General features: G+C 41.6%; 1 protein-coding gene across 1 annotated transcript; it reads right to left on the reverse strand.

The window, feature by feature from the left end:
* Positions 1-7349: 7349 nt before the first annotated feature.
* On the reverse strand, positions 7350-20486 carry bambia (BMP and activin membrane-bound inhibitor (Xenopus laevis) homolog a). Its single transcript, XM_039753879.1, has 3 exons — positions 19976-20486; positions 11370-11657; positions 7350-8190 (listed from the first exon to the last, which is right to left on the reverse strand). The coding sequence occupies exons 1-3, from the start codon at positions 20133-20135 to the stop codon at positions 7772-7774; spliced, it is 867 nt and encodes a 288-aa protein (XP_039609813.1). The 5' UTR covers positions 20136-20486; the 3' UTR covers positions 7350-7771.
* Positions 20487-20943: the final 457 nt, after the last annotated feature.

Raw genomic sequence — 20943 nt, forward strand, 5'->3', positions numbered from 1 at the left:
GGCAGCGCGAGAGAGAGTGCGACACACACACACACACAGGCAGCGCGAGAGAGACAGACGCACACACACAGGCAGCGCGCACACACACACAGGCAGCTCGAGAGAGACAGACACACACACACAGGCAGCGCGCACACACACACAGGCAGCGCGAGAGAGACAGACGCACACACACAGGCAGCACACATACACAGGCAGCTCGAGAGAGACAGACGCACACACACAGGCAGCGCGAGAGAGACAGACGCACACACACAGGCAGCTCGAGAGAGACAGACGCACACACACAGGCAGCTCGAGAGAGACAGACACACACACACAGGCAGCTCGAGAGAGACAGACACACACACACAGGCAGCGCGCACACAACACAGGCAGCGCGAGAGAGACAGACGCACACACACAGGCAGCACACAGACACAGGCAGCTCGAGAGAGACAGACGCACACACACAGATTGCGCGACAGAGAGACAGACGCACACACACAGGCAGTGCGAGAGAGAGCTGGACGCATTAAGGTAGGAAGGCAGTTAAAGAATGCACTGGGCTTAATTTTGTTTTCCAGCGATCGGTTTGTAGCGTGCATTGTTGCAATGTTACTTTTCTTGGTGGTTTATTAAATTACGGATTTTTTCAAATGTTCATTTTTTTCCCTGTGCTTAAAACTCATTAAAAAAGTGTTTTTAGCCAGCAGTTGGTAGCGCTATAGCGTGAACTATTGCAGTGTTAGTTTTCTCTGTTGTTCAAGGTTTTCTCAGTGTTATTCAATGTTTTTACATTTAGTTTACTATTACGCGGGCGGCACGGTGGCGCAGTGGTAGCGCTGCTGCCTCGCAGTTAGGAGACCTGGGTTCGCTTCCTGGGTCCTCCCTGCGTGGATTCTGCATGTTCTCCCCGTGTCTGCGTGGGTTTCCTCCCACAATCCAAAGACATGCAGGTTAGGTGGATTGGCAATTCTAAATTGGCCCTAGTGTGTGCTGGGTGTGTTTGTGTGTGTCCTGTGGTGGGTTGGCACCCTGCCCAGGATTGGTTCCTGCCTTGTGCCCTGTGTTGGCTGGGATTGGCTCCAGCAGACCCTATTTGGATTCAGCGGGTTGGAAATGGATTTACTATTACGCTGTGCATTCTGTGGTTTAATTAACTATATTTGTGCTTAAAAACCCCGCCCACTCTAAAGCGGTACTAAACTGCAGTCGAAACACAAACCGAGCTGAACTGAGCCGAACCAAGGTGAGCTGTACTGAACCGTGTCGTGCCGTACTATGCAGTGGAAAAGCGGCTTATGTGGATAGGGCTGGTGGGCTGTGCTGGGCTGAACGGCCTGTTCTCATCCAGACTGTTCTAATGAACGTTTGCAACATCTTGAGGAATCCAAGGCATGAAGAGCTGAGGCTGCTTTGAGAGCACAAGAAGGCCTTACCCAGTGTCAGTAGAGTGTGCCTGACAGTTTGCTCAGCAAGTGTACAGACCTGACTCTTTAACTGCCTTTTGGAACTCAGACCTCTGTAGACAGGTGCAATCTGGGAAGTCTGGTCACCCAAAGTGGGGTGTTGCCATCCTGAGCTTCCAACATGATGAACCCTTTAAAGCACAGATGTCAAACTCCGGTCCTGGAGGACCGCAGTGGCTGCAGGTTTTCATTCTAACCATCTTCTTAATTAGTGACCAGCTTTTACTGCTAATTAACTTCTTTTGCTTTAGTTGTAATTAACTTGAGCCCGGCCCCTTAGTTGTGTGTTTTTCCTTAATTAGCAACCAAACAATAATGAGACACAAAACAAGTCCCCACATGACCAGCTCACCTTGTGCCTGGTTACACACCATTACAATATCTGACAATAAAGAAAGGTGAAGGTCTCAGTAAGATTGATCTCTCAGCTCACGAAAACATTTTGAGGTTGTTCTTAGAAAATCAACAGCTTTGGAAAAGTCTGTTGTGGCTGAATGAGAGCGGCAACAAGCCATGGGATTAAATAACGGGCTTAATTAACGGCAAGAATCGGCTTCACATTAAGAAACTGGTTGGAGTGAAATTGGCTGGAGTTTGAAGCCCCAATTTAGCTGGTCATCTGTTGGCTCGTTTCACGTCTCATTTCTGTTTGACTGTCATTTAATGAAGAAACGAATCAATTCAGAGGACTGAATTCTTCAAAACAGGGCTATGGAAATGAAGGGAAGAGAAGTTAATTAGCAGTGAAAACTGGTCACTGATTAGGAAAAGGGTTAGAATGAAAACCTGCAGCCACTGTGGCCCTCCAGGCCTGGAGTTTAACACCCCTGCTTTAAAGCCACTGTAGCCAAGAATAATCACATTGGAGAGACGTCTAAATTATTAAGCCACACGCTTGTCACCACATTATCTTTTCTTCCAAAAAACTCCATTACAAAGATAGCAGCATTTTACAGTCTGCAATCAGACACTGGCTTTATCCACTGGGTAATCTGGTTTGTTAGAAATAATTATGTGTTTCCCAGAGTACAAATGGAAACTTAAAACAGGGAAAACAATCTCCGCATCAATACGCCGCCATCACCAGCCGGGATTGTTAAAAAGGGGGACGAGGCCTGGGGGCCACAGTCAAAGTAAAATCACCTAGAGAGCAGACGAGCGTGCAGAGCCATCGCCCTTGTTTATAAGTCGGATAGCCCTGCACACCTGCTGAACTCCCATTTTTTAATCTGTTGATTACATACCTTCCAAACAACCAGATAGGATTTACTGTTTATGTGCTCGGAATAAGAGACTTGTAAGATCTTCCAGCTCACATGACAAATCGCAACAAGCCTTTTCATGCCAGCTATTTGAGAGTTAGGACAGCATCACGAAGCTCATTTGCTTACGAAACTCGACCGCGAATAGCTGCTGTGAACTCACCTGAAAAGAGAACCCGCTGCTGTTAAAATCTACCATGTAATGTAGACGAGCTACTGTGCAAGGCAGCCCCCTGTAGTGGCAGGTCACGGCTCTGGAGCTGGTCGCCTTCGGACGTCAAGGCTGAAAATGAGCATTAACGGCGAGGCCCGGTTTTAAATAAAGGAGATGGGTAACAGTTTACCTTTCCCTATCCTGAAGATGCAGAGAATACAGAAAGGACTGGCAGACCAATAGGCGCCTCGTGTTTAGGTGCATATGATCCGAAACATGCTTCCTCATAAAGCATACGCTCTTAGCTGCTTTGCACTGCCCTCCATATCCTTTAATTGGCAGGAGCAGGAAAAGGTTTGATTTCATATGGACAACAGGAACTGGCAAAAAAAAAAATAAATAAAAATTAGAATTACAAAGCAACAATGCCAAGGTAGGCAAACAAATAAGGGATTGTTGAATGGATAATCAACTCTACCTGGCAAAATGTGCACAGAGAGGAGAAAGAAAATTCACGCCTGTAAGATTTTTTGGTAGTGACTTGGGCTAAAACAGTTTGAATCATTAGAAAATAATGGAATATCACTTCAGCCAGGGTAAATGTACAGGGTGGTCCAGATCTAATTAGGCAGATCCAGATCGTCTGGATGACTTGGATTTATGTGGGGACGATTCTTCATGTCGTCAGTTCATACACTTCTCGATGGTCCGGGATTTTTCGGGTGATTTTCTATGTAATAAACCTAATAAGTTATAGCGTAATGAAAATGGCATAATTAGATCTGGACCACCCTATAGAGTACATCTGTATAAAACAGTAGTACACGGTCATTAGCAAGAGTAAAAAAATGAGATCGCTCACCCTTCACTCCTGCTATACTGGTCTACAAAAAAATACAATTTTAGGTGTTCTTTACAGATTTCAAGGCACCGACAATAAATTTGCTTCATCTCATCCAGTTTTTAAGCAATAAAAGGTTTAAAGAATACTGGAAGGTTGGACAAGCTGGTGAAGAAGGCTGGCTCAGTGCTGGGCAAGACTGTGGACGCACTGGGAATTGTGGTGGAAAGGTGGATGGGGAAGAAAGTACAGGCCAGCCACCTCGACAATAGCAGTCACCCTCTCCACAACATTTTGGTGTCTCCGAGAAGTAAACACACAGTAGCCGTCTTCTCTCACTGCACCGTAGACCAAAAAGCTTTAGAGGATCATCTGTTGTGACTACCGTGAGATTTTAGAACTCTGATGTCAATGCAAGTGATTCATGGCCTGGTCCAACACTGTAACAACCGACCCATTTGTACTTTTTACTATTTATTTATGCTTGCACTCTATGCCTTTATAATCCATCCATCTATTTTCCAACCTGCTATATCCTAACTACAGGGTCACGGGGGTCTGCTGGAGCCAATCCCAGCCAACACAGGGCGCAAGGCAGGAAACAAACCCCGGGCAGGGCACCAGCCCACCGCAGGACACACACCACGGACAATTTAGGATCACCAATGCACTTAACCTGCATGTCTTTAGACTGTGGGAGGAAACCCACGCAGACACGGGGAGGACATGCAAACTCCACGCAGGGAGGACCTGGGAAGCGAACCCAAGTCTCCTAACTGCGAGGCAGCAGCGCTACCACTATGCCATCATGCCGCCCTGCCTTTATAATACTTTACCAATTTTTAATGATGTGTTTGAGATACTGGATGCCTGATTTTCCCCTGAGAGGATGTGGTAAGAAGTTAAGCAAAATGTTATACTATGCAAGATTTCAAGGACACTCAGGCAAAATCCACATCCATAATGGCTAACATTGAACAACACCCTAGTACCTGAGAGGATAAATAAAGTATTTATGTATATAAAGTGAAAAATCACTCTCTCTAAGTCAACCATTTAGACTGCGCCGGGGGGGTAGGCTGGGGTGGGAATATAAATTACACAATTGTTTTAAATATAATTAATTATTGACTTACTCAAAAACCCTATTAAATCATTTTGTGGCTCACGCCAGATCATAGGTATAGCAAATCAATTTGATTGAGGAGTTCCCTTTAGCCAGCCTGTTTGTCAACTCTAACAGTTATTGCAGCTAATGTTAGAAGCCCAAACTTTATATTGATCACAAACTCTGCACCTGAAATAAAGACGGCCAGATCCCCCCCACAATTGGTGTAACTGACAGTTCGCTGTGCTATCAAGTGCAATTAACCACAAATGTATTAAAAATTACCAGTTTGTTCATGTAAGCACACAACATGTTTTACTTCCACAAAGGCACAACTTTAATAAAATAAAAACCAGCCTTCAGACAACTGAGCTGCTACTGAACCCAGAAGTGAAAGACAGGGTTTAGTTTTCTAGTGGGATTTACCTCTTTTGAAATATACTGTAAATACATAAGAGTTTATAGGAATAGATGGAGACTGATGATCCTGTGTGGCGACTCCTAAATGGGAGCAGTTGAAAGAAGTATAATCTATAATAGTATAGTATAATAAGAAAGAAAGAGAGAGATACAGGGATTGACCTATATCTTTCTATACTGTATATAGGGATAGAGAGAGAGAGAACTCTAAGTATATAGAGAGATAGGTCTCTCTCTACCCCGTCTATATATATATATATATTTATTTATTTTATTTGAGAGAGAGCGATAGATATATAATATATAGATATCTCTATATATATATATATATATATATATATATATATATATATATATATATCTCTATATATCTCTATATATATATATATATATATCTATATATATATATATATATATATATATATATAGGTATCTCTCTATCCCTGTCCCTATACATAGAGATATACGCTCACCTAAAGGATTATTAGGACCACCATACTAATACTACTGTTTGACCCCCTTTCGCCTTCAGAACTGCCTTAATTCTACGTGGCATTGATTCAACAAGGTGCTGAAAGCATTCTTTAGAAATGTTGGCCCATATTGATAGGATAGCATCTTGCAGTTGATGGAGATTTGTGTGATGCACATCCAGGGCACAAGCTCCGCTCCACCACATCCCAAAGATGCTCTATTGGGTTGAGATCTGGTGACTGTGGGGGCCATTTTAGTACAGTGAACTCATTGTCATGTTCAAGAAACTAATTTGAAATGATTCGAGCTTTGTGACATGGTGCATTATCCTGCTGGAAGTAGCCATCAGAGGATGGGTACATGGTGGTCATGAAGGGATGGACATGGTCAGAAACAATGCTCAGGGAGCCCGTGGCATTTAAACGATGCCCAATTGGAACTAAGGGGCCTAAAGTGTGCCAAGAAAACATCCCCCACACCATTACACCACCACCACCACCAGCCTGCACAGTGGTAACAAGGCATGATGGATCCATGTTCTCATTCTGTTTACGCCAAATTCTGACTCTACCATTTGAATGTCTCAACACAAATCGAGACTCATCAGACCAGGCAACATTTTTCCAGTCTTCAACTGTCCAATTTTGGTGAGCTTGTGCAAATTGTAGCCTCTTTTTCCTATTTGTAGTGGAGATGAGTGGTACTCAGTGGGGTCTTCTGCTGTTGTAGCCCATCCGCCTCAAGGTTGTGCGTGTTGTGGCTTCACAAATGCTTTGCTGCATACCTCGGTTGTAACGAGTGGTTATTTCAGTCAAAGTTTCTCTTCTATCAGCTTGAATCAGTCGGCCCATTCTCCTCTGACCTCTTGCATCAACATTGGCATTTTCGCCCACATGACTGCCGCATACTGGATGTTTTTCCCTTTTCACTCCATTCTTTGTAAACCCTAGAAATGGTTGTGCGTGAAAATCCCAGTAACTGAGCAGATTGTGAAATACTCAGACCGGCCCGTCTGGCACCAACAACCATGCCACGCTCAAAATTGCTTAAATCCCCTTTCTTTCCCATTCTGACATTCAGTTTGGAGTTCAGGAGATTGTCTTGACCAGGACCACACCCCTAAATGCATTGAAGCAACTGCCATGTGATTGGCTGATTAGATAATTGCATTAATGAGAAATTGAGCAGGTGTTCCTAATAATGCTTTAGGTGAGTGTAGGTCTCTCTCTATCCCTATCTATGCGCACACAGAGAGAGAGAGAGAGAGAGAGAGAGAGAGAGAGAGAGAGAGAAAATGTGTACCAAATACTTGAATTTGGGTGGTTTCCATCTCAAGTAATGTTAATATGGAAGACTACCATTTTTCACCACCAAATAATAATCTGAACACTAGTTTTTTCACTGAATCCGATATCTCGCAGGAATGACTTGTGGTAGAAAAGTTCCAGTCTCAGAAATAGACTTAACCCAACTAAAATTTATAAAACATGCCATTTTTTTGGTATGTGAAAGGATGATGGTGTAGACCAGTACTACTTACAGTAAAAGTTAAAAAAAAAAAATCTTTGGAAAACATCCTAATTAACATTTAAACCGAGTGCCCCAAAAATACTCCCCCTTCAGAAAGTAAAGCAAAATGTTTTAGGCAATTTAAAAAAATCTTTATATAAAAAATAAAATTAATGAAAATCATGTAAACAGCAACAAAGAGTCTACATTTGTTTATTCTTTTGTGGGTCTGTCTGTCTCACGAGTAGCCTCTTTAGTCTGCCATCACTGTGCATCTTCTATTTTCTTTAAAACAAAAAGAATGTTTTTTTGTTTTGTTTTTATACAAAAGTGTGCAAATAAAACAATATTTGGAATCCTTCAACAATTAAAAAATAATCATAAAATCCAAAATTCTCCATCAGTTAAAACAAGTCCTCTTCTTTCCATTTAAATTACACCCCCACCCCGACCATTTTTAAAATGTTCTATTTTCAAGTAAAGTGCTCCGCAGAGAAACCTAAAACAAAAGGGCTTGCTTCTCAGTTCTCCTTGTTCCTTTTTTCAAACAAGTCATACAAATTCCAATTTCCCGTGCCCACTGTACATCCCCCAGTGGACCAGAGACAGTATTTTGTCATTGGCAAGGTCAGCCTGGCGCATTTTGTCACAGGTCAGGCAACAGTTCTCATGGCCCGTTACGGGCACCATGCACTCCAAATCCAGCTTAGCAACTTGGCCCTTTTTCGTATGATGTCCATGAAAGCTGTAGTGTAAGCGAGAGAGCATCTGCTGTCTCTGGTCTTGCAGTCTCTTGTTCTCACTGCGCAGCATCCGCAAAGCCAGCATAATTAAGAGCACCAAGATGAGTCCCCCGGCGATGGGGACAGCGATCACAGCTGCCCTGAACCACAGTTCTTTGGAGGATGTCAAATCCTGAACTCGGGTGATAAGATTTCTGCTGCTGTCTGGCTGATATCTTGTGCTATGATCTGCAAATAATAAAAAAAAAAGTCAGCAAAGCAAATAAAGCATTCAATGCCACCTATACTTCATGTCTAACATTTCACACAAGCTTGGTTATGGGCAAACTCAGATTAGAAACTAAAAAAAGTGAAGAGAGACAGCAAGATGCATGTAAAGCAAAGGGGCCTTCCTCAAAGTGCTATTTGTAAAAATGGATCAAAGAACTGAAAAGTCCAGTCAGTCAGTCATTTTCCAACCCGCTATATCCTAACACAGGGTGAAAGGCAGGAACAGGCGCCAGCCCACCGCAGGACACACACACCAGGGACAATTTAGGATCGCCAATGCACCTAACCTGCATGTCTTTGGTCTGTGGGTGGAAACTGGACCACCCGGAGGAAACCCACGGAGACATGGGGAGAGCATCGGGAAGTGAACCCGGGTCTCCTTACTGCGAGGCAGCAGCGCTACCCACTGTGCTGCACAGAACTGAAAAGTGCAACATAAAAAGAAAGCCATTGAGTTTGTATAATAAAAATTGTTCACAGCCCAAAATTAGCTAGTGAGAATAAGACGGAGGAGGATGAATGGGCAGAATCCGTTCACTACAGAAATTTAGTTTAGCGTGAATGATAAAATGTGCACAAAGTATCACAAAGCACTAAAACCATGACCACTGTTCTGAGCAGCCAGCAACGTATTTTGCCAAATGGCTTATCATGGCCTGACATTCAAAACATTCATCCATTTTCTGACCCGGACTTGATTTTTACAGGGTCAAAAAGAGTTGAGGCCTCAAGTAAGTAAAGACAAGTGCCAGTCCATGACAAGATGGCACCATTTGATGCGGGGTAGGAATCAATCCTAGATGGACTGCTGCCCTTACAAACTAAGCTGGCTAATAACAAGCCGATTTAGTCTTGCTAATCAACCTAAACAAGTATCTTAAAATGTGGAAGGAATTTCAAATTTCTAGATTCCTTGGCATATAAAAAAGGTGCCTACTAAACAAAGAAAGTTCAGAAAAATGGACGAATGAATAAACCAAAAGCACAAAGAGTATTGCTCACTTTGCAAGATGGTTTACAGTTAGCTGCAAGTTTTCACACACACACCCGCCACAATTAGTTTATCAAGGAAAACTATGCAAAGTGCTAGTTAAACGCTGTACACGACTTCATTTTATTGAAGTATAACAAGAATTCTTCACCCGGTCCAAGGCTGCCTCCTATCTAGCAAGCATTCACAGGGTCAGAGCAGGATTACATGGGTTTGATAAGATCATGTAAAAGCATTCTTGGACAACTTGTAATGCGTTGGGAAGTGTGAATGGGACAAATATTGTCTAGGGTTAGGCTCGAACGACCTCTCCTCCAAGATCATGAAATAGAAAACAAAGTTTCCAAAATTTGATGGAAAATATTTAAAAATAAACTAAATTGACAAGTCTCAGGGTGGATGTTGATAAGCAGACTCTGAGTTACTGCAAATAGTGTTGTACTTAATTATATCCCAAATTACAATATGCTAGAAATACACAACTGTGATACATTATAGTGCCTCACAACTGCAGAATTTGGTTTAAAGGCCATCTAGGCGATTTATTACTCTTCAGGTAACGTTAATTTAAAATATCCAAATCCCAAAATGTAAAAATGGCCGTTCTACACTGTGAACGTGTCTTACATTTGCTAAACTAAATCGACAAGTCTCAGGGTGGATGTTGATAAGTCGACACCGAGTTACTGCAAATAGTGTTATACTTAATTATATAAGTAATTGTGAATTTCCCCTTAGACAGATAGATACTTTATTAATCCCATCTATCTAGATCCCAAATTACAATATGCTACAAATACACAACTGTGATACATTATAGTGCCCCACAACTGCAGAATTCGGTTTAAAGGCCATCTAGGCGATTTATTACTCTTCAAGTAACGTTAATTTAAAATATCCAAATCCCAAATTGTAAAAAATGGCCATTCTACACTGTGAACGCGTCTTACATTTGCTAAACTAATCGACAAGTCTTAGGGTGGATGTTGATAAGTCGACACCGAGTTACTGCAAATAGTGTTGTACTTAATTATATCCCAAATTACAATACGCTACAAATACATTAGTGCCTCAACTACAGAATTCGATTTAAATGCCTTCTATTTATTACTCTTCGGGTAATCATGCTTTAAAATATCCAAATCCCAAAATGTAAAAAATGGCCATTCTACACTGTGAACGTGTCTTACATTTGCTAAACTAATCGACAAGTCTTAGGGTGGATGTTGATAAGCAGACAGATAGATAGACAGATAGGATTAATAAAGTGTCTATCTATCTATATCCCAAATTACAATATGCTACAAATACACAACTGTGATACATTATAGTGCCCCACAACTGCAGAATTCAGTTTAAAGGCCATCTAGGTGCTTTATTACTCTTCAGGTAATGTTAATTTAAAATATCCAAATCCCAAAATGTAAAAATGGCCATTCTACACTGTGAACGTGTCTTACATTTGCTAAACTAATCGACAAGTCTCAGGGTGGATGTTGATATGTCGACACCGAGTTACTGCAAATAGTGTTATACTTAATTATATCCCAAATTACAATACGCTACAAATACACAACTGTGATAAATTATAGTGCCTCACAACTGCAGAATTCGGTTTAAATGCCTTCTATTTATTGCTCTTCAGGTAATCGTGCTTTAAAATTTCCAAATCCCGAAATGTAAAAATGGCCGTTGTACACCGTGAACGTGTGCTTACATTTGCTATACAATGGACTGGTTTCCCATGCAGTTCTGGATCTTGCTTTGCCCCTAATGCTGCCAGCAGAGGTGCAGGACCCCTAACATCCTGAATAGCAAGTTAAGTAATGGATGAAATGCTTACATGCTGGTGCCCTGCAAAATAGGGCTGCATTCTTAAAATGAATAAATTTAATCTGAAACGATGCTAAGGCTTCCAGAAATAAACACATTCAATAAAGTACAGCCTTCAAGAAGCACATGAACCCTACATATATTAAAAAGATAAATTTGCTGCAATTTTTAGCCACATGCAGGCCCATTAAAAAGGGAAGAAAAACCACATCTTGGGTTACTTTAGTGCAAAATGAGGATCAATACAAGCAGACATGTTTACTGTGGCAGGAAAGCAGAACAAGCAGAAAGAATACAATGAAGGTGTGCTAACCTGAAACATCGCCCCTGGCATGAGAGAGCACATCATGCAGTCCTCGGTAATTGCACATATCATCGTGACAACACTCCAGCTTAGCCGAGAGTCCTGCGTGGTTCTCAGTCACTTTAGCACGGCACATCTCGGATGTTGTGCTTGCAATAGAGTCCAAACAGCCATGTGTTAGAGGAGAATTTGTGTTTTGAGGGTCCAGCAGTTTACTGAAGCAGGCGTTCAGCTCGGACTTGCACATGTAACCTGTTGCCACACAGTGGGGAGCATCACAGTAGCATCTGATCTCTCCTAAAAGGGGAAAAAAAACAAAAAAATAGAAAACCTTAGCTTGTTATACGGTACAATGAAAAGCAGCCGCAGACAACAAAAGCATTTAAAAGACAAGTTTATTAGCTCGGTGGGTCCAAATCGTTACTACAATTAAAGCGCTTTATGATGTGGCTGCCTAGAAAGGTTCTCTGAGCAATAAAGTCTCATCGATTAATCATATACAGTATGCAGGGTCACGGATGGCATCATGGAAAGCGGCATCAAGCCCTGGATGGAGTCTGAGCAGAAACTTAAATGCTGCTTCTCTAACCAAAGATAGAGAACTCAGAAAGTGCCAGATGGTGATCAGCATCCTAACAAAACACCAACGACAAAGAGGCAATATTAACCAGCAGCCCAAATGCAAACATACATCATAAGAAAAGTAAAATTAATCTGCAACTAACAGAAGATTTCAAAAATGAGGGATTCCTGCAAGGGTGAAAAAACACACTAAGAAAAAAAAAAAAAAAAAATCTGTCATTTTCCAACCTGCTATATCAGAGTCACGGGGGTCTGCTGGAGCCAATCCCAGCCAGCACAGGGTGCAACGCAGGAAATAAACTCCAGGCAGGGTGCCAGCCCACCACAGGGCGCACACACACACACACACCAAGCACACACTAGGGGCAAATTAGGATCGCCAATGCACCTAACCCGCATGTCTTTGGACTGTGGGTGCAAACTCCACGCAGGGAGGACCCGGGAAGTGAACCCAGACGGGTCTCCTTACGCTACCCACTGCGCCACCATACAAAAAATCAAAATGGAAACAAAAAAAAAAAAAAACTAGGGGTAAAGAATTGAGACAGCCCCCCCATTATAATGTGCTACTTAGGACTTGTCCCCTGAACATCAACATGAGCCTTACATAAAAACTAAAATTTAAACAACCCATTAAAAAAAAAAATCCATTATAATGGACCATCATTGGAAATTGCTAAATTAGCATTTATGATACACGTGTCGCCGCTTTACCAAAGTCTTTTTTTGCCAAACATTCCACACCCTTTTTTTTTTTTTGTTGCTCTCTGAAGAACTATGTGGTAGGTTTTGCAGTGCCAGAAAACTCAAAAAGTTCTGTATTGTTTCAGAGACCATTGTTAGCGGGTGTGCACATAATGAAAAATGTCTCATCGCTTTCCCAAACCCATTTAATTCTATTCTGGGTCACTAGGACTGAAGCCTTTCCTGGCAGCGCAGAGTGCGACCAACATTAACTGTTAGGAAGACACGCTGAACGGGATGGTAGTAGTCGGAGACTGCAAGTCGGAGACTCCCTCACAGACACAAACACACAGAGCCAATGCGTTTCTAAAATTTGAATTACTTTTAAATTGATTTACTTATTTATGATACAAATATTCCTTTAGGACATGACAATTTTGTATGCAAAACTTAATTTTCTACCCCAGCGTAACACAGCAGGATGGTGTGACAGGGACATTAATAAGAAAAAAATTGCCAGTCTCAGTGTTGTGTCATTATGGGCTTTCCACACATCTCAAAGACATGCAGGTTAGACTTGGATTTGCAGTTCTCAGTGGACATGGTGTGAAAGTGAGGGGCTTCCTAAGCTCTGCCTGAAGCTGTCAGGGTAGGCTCCTGCTCCATGTGATCCTGACCTGGATAAACAAAGTGGCAAGTGCTATCCACAAATTTAACATTAATTGATGCTTGAACAAACAAGATGGTATAAATTGTGAAATGGGCTATGTGAAACTTTACAGCAGTGTCGGGGGGGGATTTGAAGCTCTAAGTGGACACGCCGCAAGCGTGTGGGCTCCTATTCTCTGCCTGAAGACATCAGGATAGTTTTCTGCTCTACGTAACCCTGCCCTGGATTAATAAAGTGGTAAGGGTTATCCACAAATGTAACATCAATTGACACTTGGAAAAAACAAGCTAACATTACAAGAAGATAATATAAGACGGTCTATATTGTGAAATTGGCTATGTGAGACTGCGGCTCGGTATTTAGGGGATTCACAGTTCTAAGCGAATATGGTGGAAGACTGGGAGTTCCTATTCTGTGGCGGATGTTGCTCCCCATGATCACGACCTACATTAACAAAGTGATGTGTCACCCACACATTTAACATTCATTTATGCTCATGGGGAAGCAAGATTGCTCTTTGCAGAACACTTTATTCATTTATCCATTTTCAAAAACGCTTATCCTGAGCAGGTTTGCAAGGAAGCTGAACTCTACATTGGCAAGCATCGGGTGCAAGGCAGAAACAACTCCTGGACAGGATTCCAGTCCAGTGCAAGGCGAGCACACTCAAACGCAGGACCGATCTAGCATAGTCACGTCCTTTAACCCACATGCCTTTGGATTGTATTAGGAAACCCGAGCACCCGGAGAATAAGCAAACTCCATGCAGGGAGCACCTAAGCTGTAAATCTGGTTGTCTTGTTGCGAGGCAGCAGTGCTACCACTGTGCCACCCAATTTAGGATTGTGCGAGTTATGAAATGTGAAATTTTGCATAGCCCAGCAGCGTTTGGGGGAAAGAGCAACCATTATTGCACTATATATTTGTCTCATTGACCCAGTTCCAAATGGAGGATTACTTCAGAATGTGATTTTTCTGCCAAGGAACAAAACTTTTTCAAACTGGTTTAACAGAAGTAGGGGTGATAAGAGTTTTAAAAAAAAAGATTTGTTTCAAGGGCCAAACGCACGAACACAACTTTGTATATGTAAAAGGAGGTGAACCATGAACAAATGGGATACTGGATTCAAAATCTCAGGAGTCTTTAATTACAACTTGCATTTATTTTATTGGTGAAGCTTTGCTGCACTAGATGTGTAGTGGAAGGCAAAAAATAAATAAATAAATAAATTGTGAGAATCTGCGACAATCTACAGAGACATGTAGCTGAAGCGGACACTTTGATAACTTTTAAGAAGTATCCAGATTTGATATTACCACTAGCTATTAGCTAAGCAAATGAGTATGTGGACAGAATGGTCTCCTTTCGTTTGTCAAATTTCTTATAGTCTAAGAAACATTTTCAGCATAATGTGGAAACCTTTTATTATTTAATATCTGGTACAACAGTTACAAACAAGACTGTAAATAACGTATAACGTCAAATTTGGTCTAAAGGAGTGAAAATAGCACCACGTGAGGAAAAAAAAAAATCTAAAAATGCACACCTAGCGAAAGCATCTATTTCATTGTTAAATTACCCCTTTATTCGCTAAACCTCAAAAAAAATAAATAAAAACAGGCTGCTACTTCTTTAAGAGCTTTCCGTGCAAAAGGGCCCTTTTAGACAGTATTATAAAACAGGAACCGTGCAGCTTATAATTAGTGGTTTGCTTGCCAAAGTCAATTTATTTCAACCCAAATGGAAACTCATAAAAACGGGGCAAAGGAGCGATGCCTTTTTTTAGAGCATGCACGCAAACTTACATGTGGCTCAAAGGAGGGGATTGTTGGGGGGGACTCGGATTTCAATTTTAAAATACTGTATATATCCCTCGGAGTAAATGTGACTTCAGCTCAGCGACGGACCCGTGTCGTACTCCTGCTCCTCCTGAAAATGCTTCGAGTGACCGGCGCGGGCAGCGCCAAAAGCCAAAAGAACGGCGCGAGCTAGAGCGCGCGCGCATACACACACACACACACACACACACACACAGGCACTCTCGCGCGTGCGCACAGAGTTTAGCGCGAGTCTCTCGTCCGGAAAAGGCAGTGTGGAGGCCGGAGGTGAACACGCGCGGGTACAGCGGACGACACCTGCCCTGCCCTGCTCTGCCCTCCGCCCAGACGCTGTCGCCATCTGAAGTGGCCCATTGTCTCCTTCGGGTTAATGACCATTGTATTTGGCCGCAAGAACTGAAAACATACACACATTCTTTTGTGTGCAAACAGGGTGCGAAAGATTGTCCCGGGGGGCTTTGTTTGTATTGGAGAGCTTCAGGTTACAGGTCACCTTAAAAGCTTTCTTCTCTCTCCAGAAGGTGAAGCAGTAATGAGAAGACGTACAGGCCAACTGTACAATTGGAAGGTAAACTTAAAAGGGATACGGGGGTGGAGGGAGAATATTTTCAGTATCTGGTTAAATTGCTTAATTATGCAGCTTGGCAAGCAAAATAATAACTGCACAGTAGTATCTAAAGATGCCACCCTCCAGCAGAAAGGCTTGGTTTTATTACAGCAATTGAAACCTTGTTAAAGCGCCAGCCTACCCAAGAGTGCACACTTTGAGCCGTTCAGCGAAGGGTCCCCGCAAGGGTGTTGGGTGGATTGATGGGTATTGGGGGGTGCGAGCCATCTGAAAGAGTCCCGAGTTGATACTGGGAACGACACCAGCACTCTTCATCGGGGTATGAGGGGGTTGCTTGTGGAAAAAAAGTCTGATGAAGTAGGAATAACTCCATATACTTAATGTGCCAGCGTTTTACTGGAGTGGTGGGCCCTCTCTGTAGAACATGCTCTTAAAAATTCAGGCTCTTTAATGGTACTTTAGTGGGTTATATGGTTCCAGATTGAATGTGTACATTCATTCTGGGACGGTTTCTTTGCAAACAAAATTGGTTCTTTGGGGTTTGAAAAGGCACCTAATCCAATATATAAAGCTCAATGCGTGTTTGTTTTTATTTGTTCATGACACCATTCTGTAGTCAAAATAAAAATGAGTGCACATACATTCCATTTTGTCAGGGAGACACACTACTAAAACTACTTTGGAACTCAAATTTTTCACCATTTACAGGGGTATTGGGTTCCCTTTTTAAGGACAGTGACATTTCCCAGATTGAGTCCAGAAATAAGTTACTGTTTCTAAGATTGTACACTTTCAAAAACACCATTTATAGAAATTAGTTCTAGCCTTAAAATGACTTACTCAGGCAATGCCGAGTGCTTCTGCGAGAAGATAAAACGGATCTTTAATGTATAGTAGGCTACCGAGCAGGATACAAGCAGAGGAAGAAAGCAGAAACTTGCGCCCAAGTACTGAAAATAGCAAATAAGTCCTTTAAAAAAAAAATCAGGAACCTAATGGTATTTCACAAATCTTGTTATATATACACATTTTATTCATTGAAAATGTTACATGTCTAAATAAAATGCTTTCTAGGACCTTTATGCAGATGGTTCTAGAAACCAAATAGTTCCCCTATGGCATTACTCTGGCACTTTTCTTTTTAAAAGTGCAGGCCTGGGTACTTCCTCTGGTATTCTCTTCATCTAAAGTTGCCCCAATACCATATGAGCCCATGATGGATTCTGTACAAATCCATAATTTTGTTTTCACTTTCTTTTAGAGACATTTGCTTATTGTTTATAGCAGAAGTATCCCAACTCTGATCCTAGAGGGCCACGGTCGTGTCAGGTTTTCTTCTTGCCCATTTCAATAAGGGACCAATTTCTACTGTTGTCTGCTTGTCCCTTCACTTTAATTGCCTTTTCTTTAAGACTCTGTCATCTGAATTTTTATTTTTTTCCTTAAATGGCAGCCAAACAAAAAAAATGAGATGTGAGGTGGGCCCAAAAAGTGACCAGCTAAGCTGGGCCCTCAAACTCCAGTTTCTTAATCAGAAGATTTAAAAAAAACATTTAAATTCCACAGCTAGCTGATGCTCTCATTCTGCCAGAGCCGACATTTACAACACTATTGAATTTCCTTTTACCAAGACCACTGTCAAACGTTTATGGCTCGGAGCAGATCGACATTATTTAAGCGTTCACCTTTCTTTATGTTCAGATATTGTATGATGGACACAGGTTAGTTATGTATGTAGTGGTTTGGTTTGCATTTCATTGTTTTGTTACTAATTAAGTGAGAGTCTTAAATAGTCACTTACAATGAAGGCAAAAGTTAGTAGCAAAACCTGGTCACTAATTAAGAAAATGGTTAGAACAGCAATCACACCCCCACCCCAGACTTGGCCACTTTTGGTTTAAAGGACAATCGTGTAACGAAATGTTTCATTCATCTCTTACTGGAAATTAACCGATTGTGTTATGATGTTACCCATCACAAGAGACGCTGTATATATTTAACTTTATTCCGTTGTGTTTTGTATTATAAGACACTTAAAAAGCCCGTTAAAACGAGAGAAAAAAAAATGCGGATATGCATAAATTTTGGCGAATTTTCAAACATCGGAATGCAATAGTTTGTTCAATTATCGGCACCCGTTTTTTCATTACGGCGAAAACATCATGAAAAAAAACTTTCGGGAATCTCGAATCATTTAGGATATAAAAAGAATAATATTTATATAATAAAAAAAGCCCTCTCAAGCAACCAAGCCCCCCCGTGCCACCCCAACTTTGCTGTAATTGTTCTCTGCCATCATTCAAGAGCAGCCACAGAAAAATAACTCACGTCAAGATGGCTGTGTGGTTCTTCTCAGAGGCAAACAGCAGCAGACAAATGCCCTCTGATCCCCTAATTATATCGTTATCACTCGCGTAGTTTCGGTATCTCTGCCTATGCATCAATTTCAATCACTTCAAGTTCCTGCTTTCTGTCTCCGACGGAGACATTTAACTACGGGTAGAGCTCCCTTCTGTCTGCCAGGATGGTATTTACAGCTAATTATAACCTGCCTCACTCCCTCTCCTAAAGTAAATACTTAGCAGCTCCAATCTGCAGTCTTTTAACTTGAATTCAACTCTTTTAAGACTTTAAAAGGACAGAAACCTAAAACAAACGTGTCGCTTAATACAAAAGAGCAGAAACGCGCACACAACACCCTTAGTTTGCAGCAGTACATTTCCTCTGGCGCCCGCGTTTAGTCCGCAGAAAATGCAAACAGTACGTGTCGAAAGCCATATAGTGCCCTTCTGGTGCAAATGATAACGACTATGGTGTTTACTTAGTAAAAGAGCTAAACTATTACGAGATCCGAACCCCCCATGAAAACACGTACTTTGTCTCAATCTTGAAATACAACACACACCGATTGCCCCTTCTGTTGCATAACTAAGGAAATCCAGCGTATTAGCATCTACATAGCAATTTAGCTCGTAGACGCTAATGACTTCGACTGCTCATTCATACGGAGCTACTAAAAGCGCAACAAAATTTAACTTTCCAAATCTCCCCTGGGTGACAGCGTAGCCGAAATTATCCCACGGTTTAGCCTTTACTGCTTTCAACATAAGACATTAACAAAACTACGCAGTAGTAATACACACTAATACAGATGTGAAATACGGTACATACATAGCGCACGTGTATAGCGCACTGCCAACGACACGCTCATTGCGCTTTACGTGTTTAGACATTTTACAGTTCAAACGTGTACAATAAGTGCTGTGCAAATTGACAGCTTACTTACATTTTTTGCAGTTTAAGTTTGTAATACAGTAAGTGAATAAATATATAGACCACATATGGAAGCTATTTTCACGTTAGAAATGTATTTTTATATATGTGAATGCACTATATATATATAGCACTATATATATATAAAATTTTTCCAAGAGAACATGTTAAGAATATGGGGTTAAACCCTGACGGTACGGGTCTACCTTCGTCTATCGATCGTTGAGTTGCCCAAAGCCGATATAATTATAAAGCAGTATCCATAAAAAGCAACATGAACCATATTCGTGTCTATAAATTAAGACACCAGAACTTAAAAATGTGAATGGTATGCAAACTATAAATCTGTGACATTAGATACCACAAGAACGCTATTTTACATTCAACACAGAAGTTGCGTGTTCTCCCCGTGTGCTCAAACACTCTAAAGGGATGCTGTCGCGTCGATTATAAAATGTGCGAGTGGGGCAGGGCCTTACAAGGCCCGCACTCTCGTCCCGTTTAGTTCCTGCTATGCAGTTAGCGCTGACGAGTTATGCTCTGCACGATCTTGTGGAGGAATCAAGTTTTTAAAATGAATGGACAGGGTCAATCAGGTCCTGGCCTCACTGCTAATAAGCTTTATATATAAAGGAATTATCCTGCAAAAGTAAAAACAGAAGAAAAGGAAAGGCGCAGTTTACCGATCTTAATTATAAAAGTGCCTAAATTAACGTTTCCATTGGACTGATCAGACGTTTCTAAGAAAAAAAAAAACACGTTTTACATACACCAGTTACAAAAACCCTAAAATAACTAAAACAGCATTTGTTGTCTCTGACTTCATATAAGCTATAATTCCGCAACAAAAATAAAAAACAGGGTGGTCCCGAATTTATAGATTTATGCCAAAGGCTACGCGCTACTACGACCAATGTTCCAAAAACCCTCGTAACTTTATATTAAGGTTATTACAAAGAAGAAGAGCGAATGCCCCATTCGTAATAAGTCTGCACTCACCTTTTGACAGCAAGACTGCCATAGCACATAACTCCAGTTGCAGCCAAAGAGAAATTAAACTGGAATGGCGATCCATTTGAGTGCACTGAATTCGTGTCCACGCTGCTTCAGACACCAGAGCCCCGTAATTCCAGTTCCTGTCCCGTATCTTCAGTTGCATGCATATAAATATCGAGTTTTAATCCTCAGAAGGGCTGGCTGCGGTCACGTCGATGATGAAACACACGCATTTGAGCCTGTATCGATTCACAACCTCCGTGAAACAGCACTTTGACTTTTGTAGGATTTCAACAAACCAACATACCGTTGCTATTACCTTGCCATAAAACAGCTTCAACAGTTAAACACACTTGAACAAGAAAACAGAACTCTAACTTAGCAGGAAATCAGAAGAAAATGAAGAAGATTCAGCAAAACAAATGAACACTCCGCTTCTTCTCTGACAAAGCTCCACATCTAAACAAACAGTTCTTCGCTTCGCAGCAGTCGCTTTTCTACTCATCTCAATGAAAAGCTGCAGCAGAAATAACTCCGTCCCCGACGCAACCGAACGATCAGGCTCCGCCCATCGGACCTGCTCATTGGCTGTCTCCGTTCCACAGTTTCCAAACAGCCCGAGCCGGATTCTCATTGGATGACTGCGAGGTCAGGTAGAGGAGGCGAGGCGCCCTGGCAGAGAAGAGGCAGGTCACAGAATCCTGGAGCCTGTGATGTCACTTGAACTATAATGCATCCTTGTGGAGGGCAGCGATTAGCCGACGCTTTCCTGCAGTTTGGATATGAAGCAAAAAAAAAGAGATGTGCTCTTGCTAAGGTGTGCGTTCTTTAGATGATTTTGTAAAATCATAACTAATATTATTATTAGAAGTTGATAGTGTATTGCTTGACAATAAACCATGTTGTATGCGAATCATGCTTTATCACTTAACGTAATTGTATGAGGGTGGCATCCCGTCCAAGGATGGTTC

Source organism: Polypterus senegalus, chromosome 5 (genome assembly GCF_016835505.1).
Source record: "Polypterus senegalus isolate Bchr_013 chromosome 5, ASM1683550v1, whole genome shotgun sequence".
In the NCBI taxonomy this organism is placed as follows: Eukaryota; Metazoa; Chordata; class Cladistia; order Polypteriformes; family Polypteridae; genus Polypterus; species Polypterus senegalus.